General features: G+C 31.2%; 3 protein-coding genes and 1 long non-coding RNA gene across 4 annotated transcripts; 2 read left to right on the top strand and 2 right to left on the bottom strand.

Moving 5' to 3' along the window:
• Positions 1-2,824: 2,824 nt before the first annotated feature.
• LOC101247519 (EPIDERMAL PATTERNING FACTOR-like protein 2) lies at positions 2,825-3,987 on the top strand. Its single transcript, XM_004238005.5, has 3 exons — positions 2,825-3,191; positions 3,285-3,325; positions 3,419-3,987. Exons 1-3 carry the CDS (start codon positions 3,083-3,085, stop codon positions 3,686-3,688), a joined length of 420 nt encoding a protein of 139 aa, XP_004238053.1. The 5' UTR covers positions 2,825-3,082; the 3' UTR covers positions 3,689-3,987.
• A 3,227-nt stretch (positions 3,988-7,214) lies between these two features.
• LOC101250500 (uncharacterized) lies at positions 7,215-8,052 on the top strand. The gene is made up of 2 exons (XR_011220912.1): positions 7,215-7,408; positions 7,504-8,052. It is a non-coding gene; the product is annotated as an uncharacterized lncRNA (long non-coding RNA).
• Positions 8,053-8,219: 167 nt separating this feature from the next.
• Positions 8,220-11,345, bottom strand: LOC101247213 (ergosterol biosynthetic protein 28). The gene is made up of 3 exons (XM_004238004.5): positions 10,984-11,345; positions 9,306-9,512; positions 8,220-8,556 (listed from the first exon to the last, which is right to left on the bottom strand). The coding sequence occupies exons 1-3, from the start codon at positions 11,096-11,098 to the stop codon at positions 8,489-8,491; spliced, it is 390 nt and encodes a 129-aa protein (XP_004238052.1). The 5' UTR covers positions 11,099-11,345; the 3' UTR covers positions 8,220-8,488.
• A 2,747-nt stretch (positions 11,346-14,092) lies between these two features.
• LOC101246921 (uncharacterized) lies at positions 14,093-16,438 on the bottom strand. The gene is made up of 2 exons (XM_004238003.5): positions 15,427-16,438; positions 14,093-15,064 (listed from the first exon to the last, which is right to left on the bottom strand). The coding sequence occupies exons 1-2, from the start codon at positions 16,050-16,052 to the stop codon at positions 14,344-14,346; spliced, it is 1,347 nt and encodes a 448-aa protein (XP_004238051.1). The 5' UTR covers positions 16,053-16,438; the 3' UTR covers positions 14,093-14,343.
• Positions 16,439-18,189: the final 1,751 nt, after the last annotated feature.

The following is an 18,189-nucleotide window of genomic DNA, read 5'->3' as shown; positions in this document are numbered from 1 at the left end:
TTTTTATCTTTTGTGAAATTTTAAAAGTTCCTAATTGGGTTATAGAAAGCAGAAAAACAAATGTATCATAACCATATATATATATATAACTTTACAGCTATTACTCCAGCCTAGGAAAGCAAACCTTTTGCGTGCTCATAGTTAAGTCCACTGTTCACTGTAACATGTGACACACGGTATTTAAACTAAGCGTTTGAACGTGTAATTTTATGCTGCGATATAAAATTATAAAATGAAATTAATATATAGATATGAAGTTTTATATTGATTTCATCTCATGAAGAAATCCAAATTCTCCAAGCATTAAGATTTGAGAATTTAAAATCATGCGTTGGGTTTTTAAAAATATAATAGTTAACTTACAAATTTATATTTTGTAATATTAACTCTATATTTATATCAACTAGCCGTTTATTATATATGTAAATAAAATTTATAGTTCATATCATTACTTTTTAAAATATTTATACCTTATATAACGACTATTCTCACCAACTTAAAATTTAAGTATTACTTCAAAATCAATTCCTACTTTAATATTTATATTCACTACTTTTATTATTTTGATCAAATTTATTTACCAACTAAATTGTCCAACAAATACTAAAAATAACAATTGTGGTTTGTCTTCTCGGTCTCTACAACTTATTTTCAATTATATTTTTCATTAAACTAAAATTTGATCAATACATATTGTACTTTTTAAGAATAATTTTGTCATAGTGTATTATACGATTTTATAAATTTATATTTATTTAGTATAATTATATAAAAATTGAGACGTTTTAAAAATTTTACAACTTATAAATTTTTATGTTCATGTAAAAATATACACCACGTAAAAAAAAAAAGTATCTACATGAAACTTTAACTTAATATTATAACTTTATAATTTGATATCGTATGGCCGAATTGCCCAACATATAATAGTAGTTTTTGTATTGTCAAAAATGATTATTTATATCTGTCACCTACATTATTATACCTTTGAAAACCGAATTGCCTTGCTCATTTGGTCAAATGTACATTTGCCTTGTTCTTTTGATCAAATAATAGGTTTGAGGTTTCCAAGATTTCCCACTTATCATTATTACTGCTAATGTTTATTGTCAATAATAAAAAGTGCAATGACTACTACCTAGAAAATACTAATAATAAAAAGTGCAATGACTACTACCTAGAAAACATGATCTTTACAATTTTATGTCCTAGCTAAGGAGATCTCTTTCAATTTATGTTTGAAAAAATTGAGTTAAACATGATTTACCTAAAAGTTTATTAGCAAACTAAGCAAAAATCAAACAATTATACAATATATATCTGTTACGTGGAACAAGAAAAAAATAAAATATGCAACAAGTGTTTAATTAGCCATGTTTGTAATGAAGGAAGCGTTAGTGCAAATATATTTTGTTATGCATCGGTTGATATGATGATTGATGTAGACATTCAATATAGATAAATTTTCACGTAAAGAAAGATCCTGAAGATAAGAAAATTATTATAGGAAAAAAGCAAAAAGATCCATTATATATATAACGATGAATTTTAACGATACAACTTGGTTATACTCATTTTCGCATAGGAAAAATGCAATTGGCAAAACAGTGTAGTTATAAGCTTCACCATTCTATGTCAATCACCATCAGTAATGTTTTATTTGAATACAACTTCTTTTATCTTTTTAAGATAAAAGATAACAATCTCTTTTGAGATTCAATTTATAAAATTATACATTTGTATCGATGAAATGAAAATATTCTAATTATATTATTGAATTTGACTTGGCAAATTATTGTGATCTATAGTGTGATATCATATGACCAAGTATGGTACAACTGTTTTTGCGTGGATTTGTAGATAACCCTTCTCATCATAATCAGGGCACCCTAAAACCCACCCCCTCCCTATACACACCTACTTCCCCTAATCTTTCTTGGAAATTAAGTTCATTTACCTCATTTCCACACTCTCTTTTAAAAGTCGGTAAGAATAACCGTTTATCATTATGTCAAAAAAATATATTGAATTTGTATCATAAATAAGTGTAATTTTATTTCTTAATTAAATTCATAAAACAAGCGTCATATTTTATTACGATTCTAATTCTAGTCATCCCATCTCTAGTTGGCCTATGACATTATCCAACACAAAAGAAAAAAAATAATACTATGCCCTCAGTTTTAATAAATGGAAACTTTCGCAAATAGTCACTTTAATGTATTTAATTATGTTTTATAACTATAAATTGCATATTTACGAGTTATAGCTATAGTTTAAGCTATTTGGTTTGTACAATTTGCGAATTTGTATGATTTGCAGGTTTGTATACTTTACGAGTATATTAGCATTATTCAGTTATTTTGTGTATAAACTCGAAATAACAAATTTATACGATTACAAACATCAAAATTGTATAGAGTTTTACAAACTATACTATACAAACATGTGAATTGTACAAAACTAAAAAATTAGATCGCGTAATTATAGCGTTAGTAAGTCGCAAATTGTAATTAAGGTAAAACTTATTAACCAGTGTATGTTTGCTAATATATATCATTTATCTTACTCTCATATTAAACTCCATTTAAAAAGTAACGTTTCTTTCTTTGTTATCGATAAATTAAATATTTAAAAAATAATCGTGTCAAATCAAGATCGGACGAAGCCCTACAATACATAGCGTGTTAAAGTTGCATTGCTCAAAAACCAAAACAGTAGCAATATAGGGTTGGTTTGTGTGTGATATTTTACAAATTAAGAAGGGGACAAAGTGAGTGATAAATGAAAGACCATAAACTCCACCAGTGAATTCACTTGTCTCTTTTTTTAATTTGTGACTTCTCACTTCATTTTTCAAAATCCATATTTGTTCTCTATTATATACTATTTGTTTCATTCCTCAACACTATTCTCTTGGGATTTCTGAAAAAGAGTCATTCCCTTTTTCAGAAATTTACCTCTACTTCTTTTCTTTCTTTCATCCACAAACAATGTATTTTCATTCAATTCTTCATTAAACATTCCAAAATCTCCTCTGTTTGCTGCACTTTCTTGTAAGAAGAAGAAGAAAAGAAATCCAATGGCATGTTCTCAATTTATAGTCTTTTGGCATAGAAATCTACAGACTATAATCTTTTTGTTACTTCTATTCATTTCTGGATTGACACATGTTAGATTAACAGCTGAAGGTAAAAAGGGTCTTTTCAAGATTTTGTCTAAAGTTATAAAATCTTGAAAAAAAAAAGACTGAAATTTTAATGAAAAGTTTCAATCTTTTGCAGGTAGGAGAATACTCAAAACACAAACTGGTGTTTTTACTCAGGTGGGGTTCTTGAATCTTGAGTTTTTTTTTTTTTGAAATTCAATAAGAAAAAATATTGAGTTTTTTTTTTGTATTTTGAAAAAAAAAAAACAGAGGAAAAATGAAGAGAAGATGATAAAGATGAGATCTTTAATTGGTTCAAGACCACCAAGATGTGAAGGAAGATGTAGAAATTGTGGACCATGTGAAGCAGTTCAAGTGCCAATTGTGCCAAATCTCAAGAATCAACTAACATCAAGAATTCATAATCAATTGAATTCATATCCTAATTTGTTCTTGGCATATTCAAGGGGTGATGATATATCAAATTATAAGCCTATGTGTTGGAAATGTAAGTGTGGGAATTTTTTCTTTAATCCTTGATTAAAGATGGAAGAAGGAAAAAGATCCTTTTTTTGGGGTTATGGAGAAAATTAAGTTTCTTCAATTGTCTATATACATGAAGATTAAGTTTGATTAGCTTATAGCTAGGTTTTGTTGTTTTTTTGCATAATCAAGATTTGTGATAATGCATATTTTGTACATATCTTAATTAGCACTTTTGTAGTACCAATCTTTTCCTCTTTCTTTTTTCTCTTGTGAAAAGAACACTTCTAATTTAGGAAGTGAATTGAGCTAATTACAACAGATTAAAAAGTTTTGGATTGCTAATTTTAATTTATGTTGTGATTAATAATACTAAAGGTAGTGTTTTGTGTTGAAAACATGGTTTTCATGTATATGCATGGCTACCATATTTTTATTGTTTCATATTTTATCTACAGTATAAATTACACTAATTTTGACCTAAACTTGTATATTATATTCTATTTCGTATATTATAATAATACATAATTGCTTTGGCTTACACTTAATTTACTTCATGTTCAATTTTATATTGAATAAACTTTTATACATGTAATTAAATAGCATTTATCATCCAAAACGACTCCTCAGTGTGTGTAACAGAGGGAGCAGTTTGGATTATTGTTCATCGCATTCTGTGAATGAATGCACAGCTCGTAGGTGTGATGTGAATGTGACGATAGTGAGAGAGAGGGGGGTCCTTTTCGTAGGCGGAGTAGAGGTTCGATATCTACTTTATATACATATAAAGTTATTTTAATCATATATAAATAATATAATTTTCATCGAAGAGAGTTTGGAAGATAGCTTCGCCCCTGTTCTCACATTTTTTTCGTTTAAATTTATTTTGTTCGATTTTAACATACATTTTTTTTTATAATTTTAAAAGTATATTAAATGTTGGAATGTTTCGATCTTGTTATCTTAAATTTAGAAAGTTTTTTGAAAAATATTATTTTAAAAGAAGTGAGAATTGATTAATTTGAAAAAAGGCAGGCAAGTAAGAGTGGGGCGGTATGTCAGTGGGCAGTGTGCACTGTACAACAGTAGCAGAGCAGCAATAGAAAAGAGAAGGGGACCTGCTCATGTTTTCATATCTTACAAGATTTTATGTGTTACAAAAAGGCAAAAAGAAAAAAAATCGCGAATTTAAAATTTTTAGAATATAAATATATTTATAAAAATCAATTTAATATCTAAATAGATTAATAACTCTATTATCGATCAAGTAGATTACATAAAATATTTAATTTTACGAAAAGAATTATGAGGTTATGCGTCTAAAGTTGTTACTTGGGCCTGGTTATATACATCGAATGTATAAATTGTATAGTACGTATGACACTCCCTCGTTTATTGTGTTATTTTTTGCATGTGTCGTTCTGCCAACACTCGTGTGAGTGTGTATCACTCCTAGTTATTATCGTTACTACTTTTTCTGAATATAAACATAGGTTAATTTTTGTGTTTTTTTTTTCTTGCAAAAAGATAATAGAGAGCAGGAAAAGGAAAACTAAGAAAATCGACTAATCTAAAAAGTTGATTTGAAGTTGTATTTTTTTTTTCGGACTTGCAATTTGAGTCTCAAAAGTTAGTGTATATTTATTCTGGTAAAAATATGTGAATCTCATAAATCTTTTTATATAATATAAATATTATGAACAAGCATTAACTTTTGATCTTACTATAAAGTCTATTTCGATCGCAAAATTTATGTAAGAATTTGCAATTTATAAATTTTCTAAATATTTTTAGTTTATAAAGTTAAAACTGAATTAATGTATTTCTACTTCATTTTTAAGATTAATCAAATTGATCTTCTATAAGGGTAGATTCATAATTTACTTATCACAAACACATGCATAAAAAAACTAAAAATTAATAATTTACATTCTTAAAATTTATACAAAAGTAAATAAAGACTTGGTTTTGCTTGTGTACAAATTTGGTGGGCCTTTTCTAACCTAATGTGAAACAACTGTATCTCATCAAACAAAAGCCCAAAAAACAAAAAGGCTTGAGCCCACCAATGATATTATGTGGCACATAAAATTTACAAATAATACTTTCGATTCTTATTTAAAAAAGAAAATACATAAAATCCCCCTCAAACTTATCCGTAAATTCATTTTAGCACTATAACTTAGGGTCTTTATATATCCCCTTAAAGAACTTTCAGGTGAATTGAATATCACCTTATAGATACAATACCAATTTCGTGGTTGAAAGGTGATATACACGCGCCCCACATCAGCAATACGTTAGTGACACGTTGACAATATGTCAGATGGTGAGGACGTGTAGTTTTATTTTATTTTTTATATTTTCCACGTCATTTTTTGTTCTTAGTTTTCACCTGAAAGTTCTTTAAGGAGGTATATAAACACCCGTAAAGTTACAGTGCTAAAGTGAATTTTACAGACAAGTTTAAAGAGAATTTTATGTATTTTTCCTATTTAAAATAGTCATTAATCATTAATATTATCATCGTAGAGTTTTAAATTCCATGAATGCATATTTTTATGATATGACATTTACGTTCTTCATTTTTGTTTATGATAATTCTTGATTTTTTTATATATATACAAGGGCTAAATCTACATATTTGATTGAATTTGAAGCTTAGAAATACGTCAACAAACAAAAAAAATAAAAAATGAAAAGGAGTACACATATTTTTGGGGGAATTGGCAGTGTAACAGGTGATCCAGTTCATAATTTCACATGGAGTTAACTCAGACCAATAATTTACACTTTATTATGAAAAGAAAAGCCTTCATCTAAGAGGCCAGAGCCCACCTGCTCCCTTTCATCTCATTCTCATGTATGAAAGAATTTCGAATTTAAATCAAAGTTACTATGATCGATCGAGTCTTCACTTTTGATTACTGATATAATATATAGGATAGCGTTGAATATAATATGTCTAGGAATGAAGAGATTAATTATATTAGTATTAGTTAACCTAATATTATTTCTTATCCATGTTTGACCGGATATATAAATTAATTCATGTAGTTTTATTTTTGTTAAGCTTCTTCCAAGCACCCCGTAGTAATTGTTAAAATCTAAATGATGTCTCGTATTGGTTTTGCATGAGTTACTAAAGAGTTCATAAAGATTTTTATGTCATTCTTGGATCGAATTAGGTTATATATACTTTTTATCGGATATCTAAAATTTATCTCAATCATAGGTTTCATATAAATTTACATTTTAAAAAAAAAATCTAGTATTTTCCATTTTTATCACGTTATTAACCACTAACTCATACACATTTGAGGTTACTCTACTTAATATTGCTCTGAAGGGTTTAACTTAATACATTTTGAGTTTTTAATAGTAAAAGCAAAATATATATTTTATCACGCGTTTTCATTTAAAATAAATATGCATTGATGTAATTAATATTCTTTGCCTGAATATAAGATATAATTAATATGAATTGCCTGAATACCAATTGTCTAATACCAATTTAATACAACTCTTAAGTTTTTCAAAGAATATAAATTATAGTTAATGATTTGTAATTACGCAATTATATATGTCAATTAATGTTTTTGACTCCAGTGTTGGACCCTCATTAAATTCCTTCTACCGACGCATCCAAATATCTTTAAAATAACCAACACAGATACAACACATCCATCTATTTTTAAACACATAAAAGTGGGAGCCTTTCTTCTCACACCTCATCTCTAATACTACTAGTACACACTCATCTTCTATATTTTACTGGTAAGTTTCATTTCATTTTTTTTAATAATAATAATAAGATCTATTTGGTTTTTTTTATTATTTGATTTTTCACATAGATTGTATTTTAACTCCAGGTGGTTAAAACATGATGACATAGAAACATGTTGAGGCAATCATCTAGTAGAAATATGAGGACTAAAGGGTTAAAGTTAAAGGATGTTTTACAAGGATTTGCTTTGTTTTTGATGTGTTTGTGGTTGATTTACCAAGCAAGACAGGCTTACAACAAGTCAAAATTGGGTGAAAAATCATTGAAGGGACAAGATTTGCAAAAAGCTGCCAAGTTAGGGAGGAAAGATCTGAATCCTTTGCTGTTAGATGAGTTAGCTGGTGAGTTTCAGAAGAACCCAGATGAAGATCTTGAACTGGAAGAATTATTAGATGAAGCCAAAAAAGATGGAGATGATGGAGTTGGAGACAATGAACAATTGGAAGACATAGTTGATGAAGATGCAGCTAGTAGAGATGCAGTTTGAGAAAAGTTAAAACAAATTATTATATAATTAATTGATAAATAATTATGAATTAGAGTGTTGAATTGCCGTTTGTAATTTTGGGAAAAGCCAAAAGATTCTAAACTGATGAAGAATTAAAGAAATAGAAGAGGGGTGGTTTAAGTTCATGCTTTCTAAATATTGGTTCATTTCAGTTTTAAGATTTTGTTGACGAAAGAAATTGGCTTCAATTATTCTATAGCCAAATTAGCACAAATAAAGCTGATACCAAGTGTCAACTAAAAAGAAAAAGTAAAACAGAAATGAGGGATCCACTTTGCATAGAATAATACTAGTAGAAGACAATAACTTAGGCCATTCCAATAAAAAAAAGTTTGAAATATAGAGAATCCTTCGAATCGTTACAAAAGCCAATCAGAAGAAAAACTGGCATTGAGACATTAGAATAAGAAATTGTGGCCAAGAAGTTTCTTTCAGAACTCAACCATGAAACCAATGTTTACACACTAAAACTCGAAGGCCTAAAATTGCAGCAGCAAAGGCATAGGTTGAGAGGAGTAACACCCGATAAAATCTGCTTCAAGCCACTGCTGTTGATTCGGGTCTATGGACTCTTAGTTTTGACCTGTTGGTGTGCATTCCACTGCAACAACATCCAAACGATAGATGTGCCTGAAAAGAGAAAATGGAACTCTTTACACCGGCGAAAGTGGTGTGTGAATTGTGATCAGGAGTGAACTCAGTTAACAGCAAAGAAAGAAAAGAACGTGCTGATGCAGGACGATAATGTCACTAATGTGGCTGTAGTTTCTTGTTACCTCCAGATCATTGGAACTTCTCTTTATAGTTAAACCACAAACATAGGTAAAGATGTTCGGAAGTTGATAAGAATTCAACCCTTTTATAAGAACCATCTTAAAAGATTTGCTTCGCCATCTCCTTTTTCATTAAGTAGCTAACATGTTTAGGTAGTAAATTGGGCTTAAGCAACCAGCACTGCACCCCAAAGATAGGCTTTAATTCATAAGAAGAGCAAGTTGCAAGAGTTCACTTAGCGCAATCAAAAAGTTCAAAAAGGGAAGAAATACGGGAAGTTTGATAAAGATTTTTCACAAAAGTTAGGAGCACAAGCAGGGTCTTCAAATGATTAAGTTGCACATTCAGTGACATGCTACAACTAAATGACGCCAGTCCATATTAGAAGATGCTTAACAGAAACTTTACAGCACATGGTACTAGGTGAATAAAGGTAGAGTCACAGATTATATCATTTGAAAGCACTAGATATAGATGCCTAAACCCATCTTTACTTCCACTGTTTTAAAAGCAGACCAAACCCAGGGATGGAGGGGAAACACCAAAAACAATTCCAAGATCGTGTAGTGCTAGTTATAATTAAAAAACTCGAGAAGGAACAATACCTGCAAATATACCGACAGTAACCAAATTTTTTATTTCCATTGTCTGATAGATCAAGAACTCTGTCAAGAAATGACCGAAGGCATAGACAAATGATAAAATGGTTGCCAAATACAAAGGTCTGTCATGAAGGTTAAATGCACAGAGATAGCAAAGAGTGCAGGTTAGGAGAGTCCACACTCCAAATGTCCTCCCATGAACTTCTGTCACTGCAACATGATAAATAAAAAAAGAAGTTCCCATTAGAAAGACAGTATAAGATAGTGTCAAGTAACGTGTGGTAATTTCAATGCAATTCCAAATAAAACCTGTGATACCAAGCAATACAAAGTATCATCACTTGTCAAACTTAAGATGCATGACAGATATGTTCTTACAAAGTTGTTGTTCTTGAAGTTATTCAAGAAGTTGATTATCAAATGTGCTATCAAATATGTTACGGAATACTGACTGCAGTACCAGTAACTTAAGGTTCTATTTTCACAACAAAAGCTATACCTTCTGAAGTTACAACCACCAAATTCGCATATTGCTGTCCACATTTTGAGCCACTTAACCGAAGCCAGACGAGAAACATATATGTCACTCTTACTGGATGATAAAGCATACAATTATAGGTGCATAGGGGTCGAACCAGACGAACAAATTCTCAGATTCTATCAACTCCATTCTCCAGATGGATTGAAGAATAACGCAACATAACACAAATGAGATGACATAAGAACCTATGTATCTTTCACAAACTTAAAGAGAACTTCTTTACGAAGTCTTTGTGATGCAGTTGTAGGAGAAAGGCTTCTCTTAGAAAGAATAGAACTATGTGGAGACTTTGGAGGTGATATACCCATTTGTGAATTACCAAATTCTGGTCGAGGGGAGCAATTTTACCTTTTTAAATAAACATACAGAATAAGAAGGTAAGAATTAAATGAGGCATGACAGAAGTGCTACAATATGCTGCAAGAGAATAATACATTTTCTTCAAGAATTAAGAGCTAAGGCCAAGCTACAGAAGTTTATGTACCATTTACCTAATTTAGCGCCATTTCAACCCTATGTAGTAGCAAACCAATTTCAACCGTACATAGTCCCTTATTCCTTTCCCCAATCCAAATGAAAGCATCTAGATTACAGGCAAATCCAAATATTCAACACTCAAAACAGTGCATGTACCCAAACCCACTGCCTCTAATCAAATTATACATATGTAACTAATAGATTTTTTTTTCCTTCTAAATAATGTGCGTGTGCGAGAGGGAGCGAAGGTGATGTCCACTCCAGTTTGCACGCACATTGTCTAATCCTTCGGGCAAAGACTATTACATCCCATAAACACAGGTGTCAAAGTGCTCATACTAACTACTGTAGCTGATTCCAATTATATCTATACTAAATTCAAATCCACAACCACAAAATAATAATAAGATTTTGCACTGGTAACTAACCCCAATACTACAACAACATATCCCATGAAAATCCACAAAGTGCACTAACTTAAATTCCTGATCTGTCAATATATGATCCTCGATATTAACAAGCATAAATCACTTTATCATGTGACAAATCAAACAAAATTAAGGCGAAAGCAACGGGATATGATTCCTAATACAGATTCAACACGAGAATGTCAAAAACCGAAATGAGCAGTAAGCGTAATATAAGCCCAGTTTGTAAACTTACTGGTAGTTTTGGAGAAAACAGCGAGACGAAGAGCCCAAATATCGACGAAGCCAAACCATACCGATGCAAGCCGAAGTGTACCCACTAGCATTAACCACCATCCTAACAGCTCCATCTCTTTAATTTTTCTCTCCACATACGTTCTTCTCTCCTTCGCCCCGGTTCCTATTTTGATCTACCAAACAGTACGGGTCGGATCCGGTCTTAAGCCCAATGACCCAAACCTTTAGGCCCACATGTTTTAGCTCACCATCTTCACGGTAGGCTAGTGAATATTCAAAAACGTGCTGCTTTTAAGTTCGTTTGTAAAATACATACTATTAGTAATTAAGGAATTAGTAACACGTGGATTTAATGTGGATAAGTAGGATAGATTTATTGCTTCGCATTTTATATTGCGTTTAAATTAAAATTCTATTCGTGATTACTATGGGATTTTCTATTTTACTTAATTAGGTCGAGATAGATGATTATTGAATAATATTATGTTTCACAGACATCGTAATTAGTTGGAAAAAGAATAATGTTGTTGTCGTGTTTGTTATTTTCCCACTTAAATTATTTCAGCGTGAATATTTGTTATTTTAATAAATTAATCACTCACAAAATATCAATTTTCGATTTTTAAAAAGATAGATCATATACTTATAAAACCAAAAAGATGGGAAACAATAATAAAATCAAATAAACTATCTACATTTACACATAAAAATGGTAAATTATAATTTTAATACGTACACAATTTTAGAAATAGTTCATATAATACAAATAATTAGAAAATCTCATATATTTGCTTTTTCAAGTAGTAAATGTTAAACAACTCACATTTTAAATATAGTATTGATTTATATTGGATTTATTGATCAACAAACAACTGTCTCCAATAAAATTTGTAAGCTAATTTATTTAAATAAATTTGCTAGTACAATTATAAAATATCAAATCAAGAAAATAAATAAAATGATGAAAAGGATTTGAGGGATATTTTTATCTTTACAGAAACTATATTTCTACCAAACATAGTATGAAATAATAATATACATCTTACTGGATTATTTCTTCTAACACTCCCTACCAAACAATTTCTTAGAGTACTATTTAACGCATACACTACATCAAAAGTTATTTTTAACGACAATTAATTAATAACAATGGTTTAAAATACCGCTAACTATATATTTTTAACCACAATTAACACTCTCTGTATATATTTCTAAAGTCTTTAAAAACATTGAATCTAATAACACTTAACTAATATAAGTAAAAACTTTTGCTCGTTAAATCAACAAGTGAAAAGAAAGTAGGTAAAATTAACTCGTTAAAAGAGTGTGCGGTGTGCCACTTACAATTATAATGGTGATGTTTATATATCAATTAATAGTATATTATGTCTTCTATTGACTTTTTATTATTTGTGTAGTAGTAATAAATATGGATAGTCTTTGCATGACCTGACTATTAATGTGTATTAAATACAATTATAATCATATAATGGTGATGTATATATTCATGTGATGTGTTCATATGTACTATTTTGAATATTGATCGTCATTACACAATCATATTATTAATATATAATATATTAACTTGAGGTCGTTATCGTAATGAATTGAAATTGTGGATACCATTTTCTTTACCAATTGTAGCATGGATTCCAAATCCAAGAAAAGGAAATGATAAAGAAAAAGTACAAATGTAAATTAAGGATTGTGTTTTGTCCTCAGAAAAATATGAAAGGAACTTTCACGTTACTCTGTCTCGTATTGTCTGTTGTTAAGAGTCACGATACACCCATTTAATGTTTTTTCTAAGGATGAAACTGTATTAGTGGCTCGGGGCGTAGCTATATATGTTAAATGTTGGTTAAGTGAACACCCTTTCATAAAACCCTTGAAAATTATTTTTTATCGAAATTTATTACATATATTTATTAAGTATAGATGTGCCTGTAGAGTATTTATTGATTTGATATAAATATCGATTTCACGGAGTTAGAGAGGAACGTAGTTCTGTATACGGAAGAAAGAGTGCTTAGTTAAGAAGCAAGAGAGACAAGGACATCGGATTCTTGTTATGAATGACTCATTCTGAACACATTACAACACCAAACACACTCACTCAGCATAATAAATGGTTAGTATAACATTTCTGCCAGTACAATATATTGACCAGTTTTAATCTAAAGACCAGATCCCCACTTCATTTACGTTTCTACATTGAAAATAGTGAAGAATTGAAGCAACTTTGTATAAAGGAAAAAAAATATTACTTCTATGAACAGGTACTGCAATAGTAATTATCTATTGATAGTTGAACACTATTTTGGAAGTCTCAATTTTTTTTTTCCCTTCGGATACGACTTTTTTCAAATTTAGATACATAATCATTTTTATGCCATGCAAATTAATACACTCTATTTAATATTGTTATTATACCGTCTATATGACTTGTAATAGTGTTGGGCATGAGTGGCTAGGCAATTTGGTAGTAAATGGGCCGACCTAGTCTTGCTTCGACGTTCAATTTGATACATTGACTGATAAGCCAGGCTGTTAGTTTTAATTTCTAATTCCCCCCGCTGACACTACAATATTGGTCCCCCAGCACCTCTTTCACTCACACAAACCACAAAACAGTTGGCCTTTCTGCTACTGTTACACCAGATATATACATACATATTATACACCAACACCACTCTATAGCTAATTAGGTAATTTTTGAAAAAACTGAATGCTTCCTTTTAAATCATCCATATCCAATATTCCCACCTTATTTTCCTTCCAAGACGGTAGCATAGCTGGCAAATCCCTACCATTGTCACCAAACTACAAATTTTCCTATATTTAAACAGCATTACAGCTATCTCCCACATTTAGCACATTAATTATCGTATCAAACTACTTGCTAATTAATATTTTACATACCTAACTGCAGTTTTCAACGCTTGCGTGCACGCACATTCCCCTTATATCCGCTACACATCATAATCAAATACTAATCCTTAATCATCTCATTTAAGTAAATACAAGATTTCAACAGTATCTCCATCTGTTTGTAACAACTAAAATTTTACTACTTGCAGTATTGTGAAATACCAACAACCAACAAGTAAAGCAATATTTGACATTGACAACTTGCAATAGTAGTGAAGAAAGTTTACAATGAGCAACACACCAATTTAAGGCAAAAAAAAGTGCTCTGTCAGTCAAATCCCCCACAATCTCTGTACATATTGAAGGAAAAAAGGCTAATAATGTTCGTTAGTAAAACTAACAATCAACTAGTGACCGACGATATCTAAAACTCATCGCCACCATTTACCACTCACAAGTAAAAAAAAAAACAGTTAAAAAAAGAATCTCAGGAGAGTAAATCCTGAGAAGGACACAATTCTTTCCTAAGCTTTTGAGAGAAAAGCCTGCAAGCATCAATGCTGAGATCAATGGCAGCTGACAAAGCCACGAATGCCGCTGCGTCTTCCGTGCAGTTCACGTGTTGTACGCTAACTTCCACTGTAGGTTTACTACACTTACTTCCACCTTCACCTTCCACGTTAGCCGACATCACAAAACCTCGATACATACAATAAGGCCATAATCCGTATCCAAAGTCACCGCTTCCTCTAGGGCTACACGCCGGTGACGTCGAGTTCACAGGTGTTGATTTCCCATTCGTTGACACGCTCGTTCCAAGGTCTATCACGAATTTTCCACCTTTGCTACAGCTTAATGTCGACTCGGCTAACACTATTCCAGCTGCCGCTGAGTCTGGGATTAGCTCGAACCGGTAGCCAAGCCCGTCTGCTGAACCACGTTCGCGCCACGCCTCGAGTCTACCCCATGGTTTCCATGTTCCGTCACCTGGCCGGAGAACTAGCCATGAGCCGGGGTTGGACCGGCTTACCCGGTCAGAACCGGGTGAGGCTACAAAAGGTGTAACCATTGACGCAGCGGCGACTGGTGAACCGGAGAGATCGTGGACTGTAATTGACCATCCCTTTCGCTCCTTCCCTGGTCGCTCCCTTTCGCTTCCGAACGAACTTAACCATCCTCGTGAACTACTATGCTCCAATGGCAAAGACCTGCAAAATGCAGTTCCGATTTTGTTAAAAGAAATTGAAAAACTCGTGAGTAGAAAGTGCTCCGACGCGTAATGGAAAAGTAGAGTATATTTGCTTTAAACATGAAACTATGTGTTTGTTGAAGATTTTTTCCAACTAAATGAAGAAATGACTTCTAATTACTGACGTTGGAAGCTACTTTTTAAGCTTTAATTAGGAATCATAAAATCAACTATCCCGTACATTTTGAACATTTTCTAAAATTGAATACTGGAAAATTCGAATCGTTTATGCGGAAAATGTAGTGTGAGCTCTAATTGTGCAAGTCAAGCCTGTCTGTCGGTATCAGAAGAAAAAGTTGAAAAAGAAGAATCGAAACCAACCTGGACCTCTGATTACGGTCGCCGGGGGTACGGAAACTGAATTTGCATGTGAAAACAGGTTGACGGATGTTTCCTTGAATTTGAAATACTTGAGGACTGCATTCCGGTTCTCCGTCGAACTGAAACACGAATCTCGGGTCGGGTTCCGCCTTAACACTCAAATGAAACTGAGCACTCGAGTTCTTTGCTTCCTTTCCTATCACAATCCAGCCATTGTAAAACAATACTGACCTAGATTCCGTTCCCGCCAGATCCAACGGTACATCAACCTTCCCTAGCAACCTCCCGGAGTTCACACCACATGTCGACCCTCGCCTGCCGGTGTAAATTGAGATTTGAAGATACAATTTCCTACCGCCGAATAAAGACTTTGCAACCAGCTTTTCTAGATCAGACTTGTTCAGGTGAAAACTCGCCGCATGACTTTGTACCTGACCGTCGGGAAACTGACTCTCCGGCAAAATGCACGGCACAACCGCCGTCTGGAGAGGAAAATTCTTCAACTTGATTTTACAAAAACACGGCGACGACGACGGATGCACAACGGAACGAGCCGGCTTCGAAGCTATCGGAATTTTTAACGCTAAATTACACACACTGAGCCTCACGAAAGGACATGGATCCATTCTAATTAGTGCCCACACTTAGTTTCGCCGAGTTGTGTAAAGCTAAAGGCAAATTTGAAGAACTAATAAGCGAAGCGTAGGACAAAGAAAAACTCTATTATGCGCCGTTGTTGAGAAGAAGTTGAAATAGAGTCCATAGGGATTTGTGTACAGAATTGGCTCCACTTAAAAATATTGTGTTCATCTTTAGGAAGAAGACGACTCTAATAAACTCCTTTTTGGGTAATGTAAAACCATAAAACTAAAATAAAATAACAAAAAAATAAACTTTGTTAAATGGAATATAAAATTATATTTAATATATTTGTTTACAAATATTCATTGTACGGATAGGAGTGGGTTATTTTAGCTGCTAAATAGAAACTCTGTTCGTGTGGTTGGATTACAGCTGTGTACAGCCTGGAATCGCTTTTATGCCAGCAGGAGTTTTTTCAATTATCAGATTACCCTTGTGCCTACTCATAAAATGACTTTTATAACCTTGGGTTGTTGTCCATTGAGTCCCGCAATGACTATTGTACCATTTTCAATACTTTAACGATATTTCAGGTTCTTTTCCGTTTTTTTAAAATAGATATAATATATCAAAAATAATTTATTTATTTTTTGAGATGAGAGTAATGCATTGGCAAAATCACCCTTATAAATTTTATATATATAGATTTTTCAGTTTTTTGTTTATAGGATTATATTAAATATATTATTATTTATATTAATATGATATTTGGAATTATATGGAATTTGTGTTATTGTTATGATTTATGAGTATCTTTTGAAATGTGGCATGCCATTTTTTAAATTAAAATAACGTCCGCATGAAGCAATATTATAGTTGTATGTATAGTTATCATTTTGAACTTTTTTAGAAGACTTAAATTTAAAAAAATAATATTAAGTTTGGCGGATTTGATTAATTTAAAGGAGAAAAGTCAGCAAAAAGGATTAGTGGTATCCAATTAAGTATGTTAGTAGCTAATCATGTTTGAGGGGTCAAATATAAGAGGAAATAATTGTTTATAAAATCGTCAAGAAAATATTGTAATTGATCACCAGTTTAGCTAGCTGTTGCTGCTGCTGTCAATAAATATTTAATGATGTTAATATAAAAGATTTGTGATTTTTTTTTATGTTACTCTATAGTTGTTAATTGCTATTTTTGTCGTTTGTTGTGTTATTGTTAATACTTGATTACGTATTGTTTAATCAAGAAATAATATAATCGTAGGCTGTAATCTTGCCATTGTTAAATCATTCTAACTTCCTAATTCATCGATTTCAATTCTTTTTAAATATCCAATTCCAAATTTAAAAAATGATGAAATTCATTCCTTAAATATAGAAATAGAATAAATTTGCTCTTCGTTTGAATCTACTCTTTTAGATCAATAATTTGAAAGGTTGGTGTTTGACTAAAATTTTAAAAGAAAATAAGTGATCCTAAGGAGATAGTCTTTTAGAAAAACACTTTATAAAAATAATACACGAAATACTTTTAAAAATTTGACCAAGTAAAATTATACTTGAAATACTTTTAAAAAATTTATTAATCAAACATAAATTACTTCTCTTCGAAAATATTTTTTAAATACTTTTCAAAATAAATTTAATTTAGAAGTTAGTCAAAACATGTTACTAATATGCTTTTATTGTTAGTTAACTGGTTAAAATTTGCCAAAGTTGAGTAAATCTTGAGATACCCACATTAATAACCAATAAGGGCAGTAAATTTAATAGGAAGACAGAGTAAACTTAAGCATAACATTCAAAGCTATGGCCTACCGTTCAATTCATTTTTAATAACATTTTATGATAAAATATTTTCATATAGTTTTTAAATATCTAAATTTAAAATATCAAATAAATATAATCTAATTTAACTTTGAAAATTAATTAAATTATCTTCTGAAAAACATAATTAGCTTGAAATTGATAAGATCATAGATTTAAATTCCGATCGACATAAAACCACTATTCTATTTTCTTTCATCTTTGACTATCAGGGTACATGATACTGGATCGGACACCAGAGTTATAAAAATATGCAATTTAACTCTTTTTCCAATAAAACAAAGCACTAATTGCCAAAATGCTAGAGGTAACCAACTCATTTTTACTCGGCTATAGGATGTTTTGGGCT

Source organism: Solanum lycopersicum, chromosome 4 (genome assembly GCF_036512215.1).
Source record: "Solanum lycopersicum chromosome 4, SLM_r2.1".
NCBI lineage: Eukaryota > Viridiplantae > Streptophyta > Magnoliopsida > Solanales > Solanaceae > Solanum > Solanum lycopersicum.
Note: the sequence above shows the minus strand (reverse complement) of the source record. Positions and strands in the feature narration are given on the sequence as shown.